Below are 12,969 nucleotides of genomic sequence, written 5' to 3'. Positions count from 1 at the left end.
AGAGAAGGATAATGTTCTTGAAGGCCTTACTTGGGGAAGGAAATTACCTTTTCTTGGATTCTTCCATCACTGCAAATGCCTAGTTGGCTCCTGGCCATTTATGTTTGTCCAATTTTTTTGTAAAACCAGTTCCAGCTTCAGTGGTGGTATTACTGGTTTTAGTCCTGTGTTGTCTCACAGGGCTTGATTGTAATATGTTAATATAACAATGTTCATTACTGTAACATTGTACTCTTTCCATAAATACAAACTTTATTGAGATTGAAAGGGTTCTGATTAGCAAGCAATGAAGTACTCTGCTCTGCGTTTGCTCTGTGTCATTACAACTGACTTCAAGTTATATATATACATACAAAAACCAGTAATCTCCAGCCATAGGAAAACATTACAGGAAATTGTATAAAAATTTGCATGAATGTTGCCAATATCTAAGTAGAGAGAAATCCTCAGTTGTGTTTTCGTATTTGCTGATAGTAAAAAATGTTGTACTGTTCTTGTCTTTTGGATGAGAATACATAATGCAGATTGCAGCACATTTATTTCTTGGCTTGGTTCTTGATAGATGAAATTGCATTTGTAAATATGCTTGGATTTTAAACAAGGCCTCCCACTTAATAGACAATTGTGAGCAAGAATGCATTTTCTGGGATATTTCTTGTGATTGATATAGGCCACCTGTACCATATGTATGGTTTTTGTTTTAATATAAGAATAATGTGAATTAGTTTTGGTTAAAAGTCAGTTATTACTCGTTCTGCAGCATATTCTGGCCCAAAGCACAACCTTCACAAGATTCATGGGCCTTTGAAGGTGCTGCCAGCAGTAGCGTATGTGTATTTTTCTTTTTCTTTAGGTTTTTTCAATCTTGTTTTTTGGAGTGTAGCAGCTGGAATTAATGACAGACATTGAGAGGGAAGGTTATTCAGTAGTTCATGTTTATTACATTTTAACATTTAATAACGTTGGTGCCATAAGATAATCCCTGGTTCATTTAAAAAATGCAGAACTCTTTTCTGTCTTTCCTTTTTATTAATTTATTTGGGAATATCTCATTAAGACTGTTTGTGTCTGAGAAAGACAAAGACAGAGCATGCATGAAACTGTGTGCCAGCTGACACCATGTGTGCAAAATATTTTGTGTGGAGAGCATTTATAATTAACTTTCTAATGTGCAGTATACTTCACAATTTAAAAAGGTTCAGTAATATTTTAATTCTGCAAAGACTGAAAACTAGGGAGCAGTAAAATGATTTACCAAGGATCATAGTAATATTGGGACTAAGGCTTAGTTTACAACCGTACCAAAAAGGGATTATGCTGCCTTTCATAGATGATAGCTGTATATGGAGCTAAATCCTGTTGTTAGTTCCAACTAGCATAGGGCCATTGAATCACACTGGATTTACCTACATGTTGATTCAGCATTCAAGAACTAATTGAATAGGTTTGACTAGACCAGTGTTTCTCAGATTCTGCTCCTACGGATGTTTTGGACATCAACTACCACAATTCCTAACAGCTGGTAAACTGGCTGGGATTTCTGGGAGCTGAAGTCCAAACACCTGGACGAGTAGAGTTCGAGAAACACTACAATAGACCAATGAATTGACCAACAGGATTTCAGCCATGTGATGTGAATGTGTAATTATATGGAAACCAACTTTTTAGATTAAAGTAATTTAGGCGGGGAATCATGATAGGGTGTAAGGGCAGCCATCAGAACATTTTTTTCTCCTGGTATACTTGTTAAAATAACCAGGAAGGCAAAGATTGTTTCTATTTTGCTTCATAGCTAGCCAATAGTACATTGAGTGTTCTGTCACAATTTTTATTAGAAGCAGTTTTACACTGTCCCAAAGCCTTAAGGCAGGCTACAAAATAGGATGACTCTGGAAACAGAAAGGTGCATTCTTAAAACACATAACCATGTAAGCCAGTAAAATAAATCAGGAACAATTCAGGAGTTAACCACTTAGCAATTTGTTGGAGACCACAGTTTGTGAACTGAAGGCACAACTAAAAAGTCCATCTCTCTTTGTTGTTTCAGCATCATTCTGCTGTTAGTAGCAATGCCTCAGAAGGGAAATATGTTACTAGCATTATCTGGAATGGAGCTGTCCAAGCTATACATCCCAGAGTGCCATGGCTCTGATGAATATTTTACCCTAGACTTTCCAAAAAGACATTCAGGATGGTTAATTCCGTCTCCCATCCCTATCATCACCATTGCTGTTGTAGAGAGCATCTAACCCAGGCATGGGCAATCTTGGGCCCTCCAGATGTTAAGAATTGTGGGGGTTGAAGTCCAAAACACTTGGAGAGCTCAAGTTTGCCCATGCCTGATCTAATCTCTTTGCCTAACATTACGCAAACAGTTGGTCTATGATCCTTACTTTGGTCTTTCTATCTGAAGTACTGTATGTAGGGACTGTGATATACTTTCATGTGTGTTAAGTAAAACATACTTGAAATATTTCAGCATAAAGGTGTCTTGTGTGTGCAGGTGTGTGAAGCATTTTAGCTAACTATGTAAATGATGCGTTGTCGAAGGCTTTCATGGCCGGAATCACTGGGTTTTTGTGCTTTTTCCGGCCTGTGTGGCCATATTCCAAAAGCATTCTCTCCTGACATTTCACACACATCTATGACAGGCATCCTCAGAGGTTGTGAGGTATATACAACCTTTGAGGATGCCTGCCATAGATGTGGGCGAAACTTCAGGAGAGAATCCTTCTGGAACCTGGCCATGCAGCCCGGAAAATTTATTTATTTATTTACAACATTTATACTCCGCCTTCTCACCTGGGGGGACTCAGAGCAGCTTACAAAAATTGGCAAAATTTAATGCCCAAGAAATACAATCATAAAAGCAAAACAATACATATAAATCCATTAAAACATTATTATAATACATTATAAAAACCTTAAAAACATATATAAAAAATATAAAATGCACAGCAACCTATGTAAATTATTATTATTAGCATTATTATTTGCAAGTGTCAGCATGGAGTGTTTCTCCCAATAGTCATATGGACAAAAAACATTAAGACAGAATTGCTGAAAACACTGGCTTAGCTCCACATGCAAGCAAACCACTGGTCATTTCTATTTGGTTTTATTCTTATGAACCAGAGGAATAGCAATACTTCTCCCACCCCCTGCTTTCCCCCCCCCCCCCTAGATTGGAACACAGAACAAATAAAGTAATCAGAATTTTAACCGGGCAAGGCTTACTGCTAAACCCTCTCTTGTTCTTATTTCAACAAAGCACAAATTGAAGAGTGGTTTGCAAATTCAAGTTTGTTAGAGGAGAAACAATAGGTTCAGTTGGAGTGTTATGTTCTTCTACTGTAATACATTTTGGGTGACTTTGCCTGTGTCCACTTCCAGAAGGAGTGAAGTGTGAGTAGTTACAGAGCACCATGTAGCAGCACACCTGCTTGTGAATGATAAGCCACTATCCTCTATTTTTGTGGTTTCTGTGAGATTACTAGAATCAACTTTTGTCTATTGTGCATTCAGTCACTTGTCAGCAAAATACACCTTTCATTTTATTCAGATATTTAATCTGAACTGTTTTCATGTTTCACTGTGCTGTGATCCTTCACCGCCCCAAGGGATGTGTGCCATTTCTTCATATTACAACAAGCAGGAGAATGTATAACCAATGTGATATAACCCCAAAAGCGTTGTGCATTGTGATGTTTTCATGGCAAAACAATGTGTCAGGTTTTATTGTATTTTAGAGCTTCAGCTGAAAGGGTGGAAATGCAGTATTTCTATGGTCCTGCTAAAGATGCCAGGCTTTATCACACACCTTGCCAGTGAGATATTTCATCAGGACCCCCTACTGTTTAGGGCCGTCCATGAGTTGACAAATCATCTTCCTGACTGTCTAACACAGTGACTTGGAGCGTGGTAATCCTAGCGGCACTGTTTTTAGTATAGTTGCATCAGCATGCAGAAAGCATTATAATTCAACATTCAACATTCATTGGCTCTGAAGAGCACTAAATGTTTCAAGGGTCACCATTTAAGAAGTACTGTAGTACAGGAACATCTGAGTGAGCCACATGTGCCCTCATAATCCATCAGACAGAAATGACAATATGGTTCAGTTGTGGATTACACATTGCCAGAAGCCCTTCTTCATATGTGTTATCCCACTTCCCCCACCTATTCACGTGATGTATTTCATTCTAAATACATACTCAGAAAAACCAGTGATACTGTCTACATAGATCAGATTCAGCCATGGATCAGCATCAAACAACAACAATAATATTGAGTCAACAACATATTTTGCCTTAATACATTTGCAAGTAATTATAGAAAAGAAGCACACTAAATGCTTAAAAGTAATAATAAGAAAATATTTCATACAGAATTGCTCTACAGTTCAAGACAAAATATGCAAGTATATCAATTTACTCAACAATTCTTTTTCCTCTGATTTCTGAAGCTATTTATTTATTACACACGCATCCCTTGCTATAGCCATTAACTGTTTCCAAAGTGACATTATGCTGTAAAAAGTGATAGCAAGGAGACTCCTTTCCTCCAAACTTCCCTCTGTCAGTGAAATGATGATATGCGGCAGTATTACGGGTCTGCCTCCGAAATGCAGAGTCTCCTCTAGGCTTTTCCTCCGAGCTTTCAAGTGCTTTCTCATTTACATTTTCATCACCATTAATGCTGGAAGGCGGGGGGGGGGGGGGGGCTTCCTTTGCTCCCTTGCCATTCAGTCACCTCTCCGTATCCAGAAATACTTAACATTGCATTCCCTGAGAATCCACTGCACTCTATGTGTGCACAAGGGGCTGGGGATCTCTGCCTATAATGATGCGGACTGAAGTTGGCAGCACTCTCAGGGCTTTGCCAGTAGCATCCATATTTATCACTGACCCTGCTTAGAGATAAAACTCCTTTGTTCTCTCATTTCCACTTTGTTTTCCTGGGCATGTTGTATGGACAGAAGGAGGGAAATATAAAGCTTTGAATGCTTGCCTTTCAAAGAGCACCTAGAAACAGAGCTCTGTCTATCTGTGCATCTATCTATCTTATCTATCTATCTATCCATCGCCTTTCTCCACTACTGTTCCGATTGGTCTGATAAATTTGACACACTGGTCGCGTCAAAAGGTAATATCCTTTGCTTAATTGTAAGCTAAATCTCTCTTAATCCAGGGGAGCATTTGAGATTCTATCCAAGTGTTCAATTTCCCAGGCCGCTGAGGTCTGTGAATTTCTTTCTCCAGCCTCCAGGCTGCTGCAGCACAACTCAGCATAGCTAATGCAGATAGATCTCCTCCCCCCGCGACGCACTCGCTTTCTCTCCATCCTCTCCTCTCTCCAACTCACCCCCACCACACACACCAATGCTGTGCTTTGATTCGATATGAACAGACTGGCAACTCCGATGCTAGAGCAAAATCTGACATAACTCTGCAGATGGCTATATACGGATGATACACCTAGGATTTTCCCTCCCCTTTAGGAAGGTAAAGATTTCTCTGGTAATAATATATTTTCTCCCTTGTTGCCATTTTTTTCAGGGCTGCCAGTCCCAAAGAAGAGTCCCAAGTCGGTAAGTACTTTTTCAGCTGCTGTACCTGTTTGATTATTATTGTCTGAGGCATGGGTAGTGGGCGTTTCTTCTCATATAAATAAAAATAATCTGGGAAACCTGCTCTACCCAGCTCTGCTGCTTTGCCTTTCCTTTCCTAACCCCACCCCGGTCATTCTGTGCGAAAGTTGCCGAGTGCAATTGTGCTTCTGCACTAATTGCCATGCAAGGATTTTACTGAATGGGAGCATTCAGAAGAATGCAGGACAGAAAGTGGATGGGTGGGAGGGAGGAGATGCTTAGATGGAATTCAGTTTAGGGACTTAAACATTTCTACTTGATGGGGGTTTGACTTGCCTTTAAAAATGCCATTGTTTCTTTGCTGAGTGGTTTTGTGTGTGTGTAGGCTCCACCTCCATAGGATACCTTATCAGCGGAGTACACCAATTTTATAATGCGCTAAATGATGAATAATTCAAGGAGGAGAAACAATCTGGAGGCTTGTTTCCTAACAGTAGAAAGACATGATGTGTAAGAGAGAGAGAAAGAGAGAGAGAGAGAGAGAGAGAGAGAGAGAGAGAGAGAGAGATCCCCTTCTACTGTGCAAAAGTATTATTATAGTTTGTAATGTGAGTGCAAGACAATTTCTTTGGCTGTGGAGAGCATCCTTTGTTGTTTCTGCTGTGGCTTAGTGGCATCGTGCTGCAGGTGTGGATTTTCTTTTCCTATTGCTGTTTTAGAGGAAAAAGCAGGGAGGCAGGATGGGGTGGAGGGCTGACAGAATTGATATTTTGCTCTCCTTGCTAATCCTGTTCTTTTGCAGAGAACTTACCTGATTGATGTAGCTAACAGCTCATAGTTTATTGCCCAAAAACTAGAATTAAAACAGGATTTTTTTCCATTCAAGGATGCATCATAAATTAACAGACATTGAGTTTGCAGTCCACAGACTGAAAGTTTTTCCAATTGTTAGAACGGGAGGAAGCTGGGATGGCGGGGGTGAGGGGAGGAGAGCGTTTGCCTATATCCAGCCAATTTCCAGAACATATGGAGGAGATTATTGCAGTAATGCAAGATGCTGCAAAACTTCACTGACAGTCCAGTCTGGAGCTCCACCTATATGAGGCCCCACCTTTTTTTTTGTGAAGAGAAGAAAATCTCCCCCTGCTCTCAGTTTCCCTGCACTATTGTGGGGGGGAAACCCTGAAATAATTAATGTGGTTCTTCTGGCTTAGGGCCGGGCTGATTAAAGTCACGTGAGCTCAGGCCTTCTACTATTGTCAGCTCGCATTAACGTTGTGGAGGGAGGAGAGTGCAGTTTGCGCTCAGCCTCCAATCCAACAAATGTCAGACCGTATGGGTTTACTTCTGTGTCATAGTCAGGGAGGGATTTCGCCTTTGGTTACAATGGAAGCGAGTGTGTAAAACACAGACAAGGGAGGCAGGAGGAGGGATAACGGTTTCCATCTGAGCAAAGGGGCGGAAATTGATTTTCAGCCTCCTCTTGTCTCATCGTCCTTGTTAATTAAGTGGCATCTGGATTGAGAAGGCTAATTTGAAAACAAAACGAGAAAAGCAGTTTTCTCTTCTTCACATGGTGAAGTTCTTGTAAATTTGTTTACTGATCTGGAGTGGCAGCGAGCCCCTCTCCTATAGGTTGTGATTCCTGAGAAGCTTTACAATCTTGTGTGTGGAACCCAAATCCTTTAAGTGATAATCCTTTCCTAGTGAACAAAGGGACTATGTACAAACAGGTGTCATTCTGGAGCGCCTTCCCTCTTTGCTCTCCTCTCTGCCTCCTGCCACAGCATTATTTTTTTGGGGCAACGGCTCCATGGAATTTAGTTTTGACTTAGGAGTCTGTTATTTTTACAAAGGAAAAAAAGGAACCTTTGAATGTTGCTTTGCTGAAAGCCTAAGCATTTGCCTCCTTTCTCCATTACCTTCAGAATGTGTTCAACCCATCAGTGATCATGCTCTGCAGATAGAAGGGAAATCTGGAGATATATATCAATTAAAAAAGATTAGATTGAACATTTTTACAGCTAATGATGTTAGAATGCAGTTAAAAAAAAAACACAACCCCAGCCATCGTATTGGGCATAAAAATACAATCTTGTTGTTGGAAAAGAAACCGGACAAGAATAGTTAGGGCATTTTTTTTTTGTAATCATTAAAAATAAAAGCAGTCACCATATGATAACTTCAATCATCAGTTGTTTACTTGTTAAGGATAGCAGGGAAAAAGGCTGGGGATTCTGTGCATTCACATTACTTTGTAGTACAAGTAGATTAATTTGAGTTTCCTGCAGACATGTGGTGCCCAATACCAATCCAAATGGGAATTCCTTAAATCCATGTCTCAAAAATGTCATGAAATAGTTCCAGTGGCTGTTGGTACTGAGTGAAGCTTGCATCTTGACAGCTTAGTGTGAGGATGACGCAGACAGTGGAAATGCCAAAGCATCAGCCCTGGATGTCCCTAGAGGCTACTTGGATGGTTTTATGATTGTGTTCTTTTTTTCCCTCCCTTTCCCCCTTTCATTATTTTTTTTTCTCCAGGAATCCCATAAAACACCAATTATTACTTAATCAATAATAGATTAGTTGCTGTTTCAGGAGCAATATTAAGGCAGCCCTCACGGCATGAAATGGGGTTGGAGCTTTCCATATTTTTCAGTTGTGTGAATTAGAAAATACTCTCAATTTAAGGACACTAGCTACTTGAATAGTTTTTAAAGAGAATCTGGCAGCTTGAGAACACTGCCCATGCCAGCCAAAGCAGAAGGTAGCATTTACATGTGAAAGCAGGCAATGAGGATGGTCTACAATGCAGATTTTATATGTTAACTGACTTACGGGATCACTTTGACCATGTATCGCTCCACTCCTAGATGCTACTCACATTGTTTCTCAAACTGAAGCATCTGATGGCATGGGCAATTTTGTCCTGTCAGTGACAGATCCCTCAGGAAGCCTTAGAGGTTTCATGAAAACCCTTCATCTCAGAGGTTTCCAGATGACAAACAGAACTATCTATTGCAACTACCTCTATAAAGTTATGAAGGCAAATCAACATAAATCTGAGGATATTTTATTTATTTACTTATTATAACTTCCATTATTTATTTATGCGTTATCCCAGCAGAGGGGAAATAGTTTTGTATGAGATTATCATGAATGGGAATTATTAATTTTAGTAGTAATTACAATAATGGTAATTAGTAATACTACTGCTTATACCCTACCCTGTATTAAAAGATCTCAGTGTGGCTTACAAATAGCATTAAAACAAGTTGAAAGTTCTCAAATAATAAGATAATTAAATAGGTTCAAACACATTAAATACTGTCATGAGTTAAAAATAGATTTAGGAGACCTTAATGTTTTTAAAATGACATACAGCAGTATTTAGGGTAAACTAGCAAGGCTCAAAGGCCTTGATGAACATCCAACTTTTACCTTTGCTCCTGAATGAGATTAATATCCATAGCAATTGGCCATTCAAAGGAAGGATGTTCCATAGTTAGGGTGCCATGGCTGAGAAGGCCTCCTTCCATGCTCCAATACAATGTATCTGCATCACTGGTATGACAGAGAGGACCCCCCCCCCCCACTTCCAGCAGATCTTAATCCTCTGGCAGAGAGGCATACATCTTGATTATGAACCAGGAACATTGAGGAATAGAGGGAAACTTAGAAGAAGTCTTTTAGAAGGAAAGTTACATGGAACATCCTGATAGAAGTGCCATGAAATTTCTGGACCTTCTGATCTCTGAGAGCCCGTCCACAGTCTCCCTATATCCCAGGATCTGATCCCAGATTTTCTGCTTATCCCAGGTTATCTGACAGTGGGGAGTCATATATTCCAGTTTAAAGCAGATAATTTGGGATCTGATTCTGGGATAAAGGGCATTGTGGAAGGGCCCTGAGCTAGACCTCCTGCTCCCAGATGATATTTGGAATGACTGTTTGTGGTGATGCTTTTATGGTGCTAGTGAATGTATGTTTTTGCCATGATTTCAGTGTTGGTGATTATTGCATATCTAGTTATAGTAGTAAGCAATCCCAAAGATGCATAATGTGATGGCAACTCATTGGTAGCTGGCTTAAGTTCCAATTTTGGAGACAGATAGAGTATAAAAAAAGATGATGGTGATGGTCATGGAGATCCAGACTATTGAAAGACCATGTCTCCCTATAAGAGATGGTCCATATATAAGATCTTCAGGGGAGGACTTCTCCATTCGATCACCACCCTCAATTTGTTTAGTGAGGACAGAGGAGAGAACCTTCTCAGTGGCTGCTCTTTGGCTGTGGAATTCCCTGCTGGAGAAAATCAGGTTGCCACCTCCACCATTCTCTTTCTGGTGGTAGGCCTTTTTATTCAGGCTGGGCTTTGCTGCTTAATCATGTAGCAGAAGGGTGTTTGAATGCAGCCTGCTGTGCTTTTATGTTTTACGTGTGTTTTTAACTGTTTTAACTATGAGCTTTTAAAATAGAATAGTTTGGGGAGTTTAAACTTTTGTACAATAAGATTTTTAGCTGGGCTTTGTTTTCAATTTTTGAAAGCCCCTTTGAGTCAGGTGGAAAAATATGATATAAATCCATTTTTTTAAAAAGCATTTGCAATATTGCAGTCTTAAGTCAGGCAGCTTGAATAGCATTGCCAAGAAAACAATATTTTCAATACATTTCACAGAAGTACCTGCTTTGGGAGGCTTTGTCACATGAAGGTCTTTGAATCTGTCTATGCATCTGTGATTTCAAATTAAGTTTCACAGTTGGGGATGTTTTGCTGCATTTTTTAAAAGGAAAGAGACTAGTGCCAATTGAGAGATCAAAATGTGAGGAGGATAATTTCTCATATTTATGCAGTGTACAAGCTGTTTCTGTAAATGTTTGTGAATATTCTGTACACATTATTTTGACATAAGCTGGTTAGATCTATATCTATATTTTATATGTGGGGTAGGCCTGTGAGGTAGCATAACCTATGCTGGAACTCCCTTCTATTTTATCAGTTAAATTCCTAGCTGCTGTGATCCAGAATAGTAACAGTAGTAGTCCAATTCAACAAAGATCCAAGTGTCTCCACTTCTCCAAATAAATGAATAGATCACTGCTGGGATAGATCACTGCTGCAATTCTGAGATCCCTGTGGATGAATGTCCAAACGCCGATTTTTCTTTGTAGCAGTTTCAACTCCAAGGGATGTTTGGGAATATGATTAAGAGCAAAATATCCAAGAGTAATGGATAGGCTATACTCAGAGCCGGCCCTAGGTATTTTTCAAGTGTAGGCGAACAGAATTTTGGCGCCCCCCCCCCCCCAACCAATCACTGAAAAATAAAAGCGTTGGATAAGTGAAAATGTTGGATAATAAGGAAGGATTAAGGAAAAGCCTATTAAACATCAAATTACATTATGATTTTACAAATTAAGCACCAAAACATCATGTTTTACAACAAATCAATAGAAAAAGCAGTTCAATACATGGTAATGTTATGTAGGAATGGCTATATTTGCGAATTTAGCACTAAACATTGAACAGGGATATAGAGCAGTGTGGACTTAGATAACCCAGATAGCCCTCAGTATTTAAAAAAATCTCTAAAATCAGGACAATAAATAAACAACAACACTCTGAAAACAGAAGAAATCCAGACAGTAAACAATCAGGGACAGCTAACACCTCCCAAAAAAAGATTCTTCCAGGCAAGAAGAAGCCAGGCCTTGAAGCCACAGGGCCATTAAATGCTAATCAAGGTGATTAATTACAACATTCACACCTGCTTCAAAGAAGACTTCTTTCTCCCACCCTGGACTTTCTACAGATATATAAACCCCACATACCTAGCTTCCAAGTTCCCACAGACCTCACAATCTCTGAAGGTCCCAAAGGTGGGCTCACGTGGTGTGAAGGCGGGCCCGCGCTGGCCGGAAGGCCCAGCGTGGGCAGTGGGAGGCCCAGCGTGGCCGCCAGGAGACCTGAAGGAGAAGGAGGCGGAGAGTGGCGCCCTCCTCCCAGGACGATGGTGCCCCCAGGTCGATGGCGCCACAGGCAAATGCCTAGTTCGCCTTATGGTTGGACCGCCTCTGGCTATACTTGGGCATCTGATAATCTGAGCATTACAGGTACTATTCAAAAACTGTAGTAGAGACAAAATCAGAAAAACTAATTTTTACTTCCTACTAAACCTTTTCTGCTCTCACAGCATTTATCATTTTGTGCTTGGCCTTCATTCAGGTGACCATCCATGACCAACCCCTTGAATAAATATGTTCACAACTATATTCTTGTTATTGTGTGGGTCTCAAGTTTGCTGATCTTTCCTGTATAGCAGTTTGTTCAGATTACATCAGGGAAATTCCTTTAGTATAGTAACATATTAAAATATCAATACTGTAAAATAATGTTTGATGGCGTATCATTAATATTTGTACTTTTTGTAATTTTGTATGAAGTCTTTTGTAGGTTTCAGATAGGTATATAGGAATATCTTAAATAATAACTTTCTCTGAGCAACAGTTAGTAGTAAGAATGCACAGATTGAAACTGGAGCATTAACAGCATTTTTCTGGGTATTCACACAGTGGGTGTGAAGTGATAGCCTTTTTTCCACCCTCAACAAATATGGAAATTGTAAACTGCCTTTTGGTTACATCAGGATAAGTAAAGTAGATTTGATGCATGCATCCTGTTCAGAGACTCCTGTTTTTCTTCTGGATTCCACATTCCCCCATAGTCCATTCTGAGTCCCTTCTGGGAGAGAGGGCAGTCTAGAAATAAAGCTTTTTTACTATTTTTATTAGTAGATGATGGCTTGCCCAGCCTAGAATTACTGTTCCATTACATATACAGTAGAGCTCCGGTTAGCCGAGATAAGGGGACGGGCCCAATCTTGGATAACCGAACGGCTCAGATAGGGCGAGGGCTCGCCGAGGGATGTCTCCCTGGATCTCCCTCAGCCAGGCCCTTGCTGGAGGAAAAAGTTTCCTCCAGCAACGGCCTGGCCAAGGAAAACCCGTGGCATGCTCCTCGTTTCTTGGAGGGACCTGTTCCTCTGAGAAACGAGGAGTGTTCCGCAGGTTTTCCTCAGCCAGGCCATTGCTGGAGGAAACTCTTTCCTCCAGCAAGGGCCTGGCCGAAGGAGAGCTGGGGAGACGTCGCTCAGCGAGCCCTTGCCCCTTGGGAAGCAGCCCACAAGCGCTGCTGCTGCAGTGACCGCGGGGCGCTTCCGGGGCACTTCCTTCTCCCTCTCCCTCTCCTTCTCTTGAGCTCCCTTCGCTTGAGAGGAGAGGGAGAGGGAGGGGCACCCCTGGCAGCGCCTCGGATGATACGGAGGCTCGGTTAACCAGAGCTCGGTTCACTGGGGCTCTACTGTAGCATCTTAAAA

The 12,969-nt window shown here is 40.6% G+C and overlaps 1 protein-coding gene across 24 annotated transcripts in view; it reads left to right on the top strand.

The window, feature by feature from the left end:
- The window catches only part of magi1 (membrane associated guanylate kinase, WW and PDZ domain containing 1), a 617,355-nt gene that overhangs the window by 530,475 nt on the left and 73,911 nt on the right, over positions 1 to 12,969 (top strand). For all 24 annotated transcript variants that reach the window (XM_062973798.1, XM_062973809.1, XM_062973808.1 and 21 more), the window contains one exon: positions 5,559 to 5,590. In XM_062973798.1, coding sequence (XP_062829868.1) covers positions 5,559 to 5,590 — 32 coding nt within the window. The remainder of the gene's footprint in view (positions 1 to 5,558; positions 5,591 to 12,969) is intronic.

This window comes from Anolis carolinensis, chromosome 2 (assembly GCF_035594765.1).
Source record: "Anolis carolinensis isolate JA03-04 chromosome 2, rAnoCar3.1.pri, whole genome shotgun sequence".
NCBI lineage: Eukaryota > Metazoa > Chordata > Lepidosauria > Squamata > Dactyloidae > Anolis > Anolis carolinensis.
This window is presented reverse-complemented; position numbering and strand designations above follow the sequence as displayed.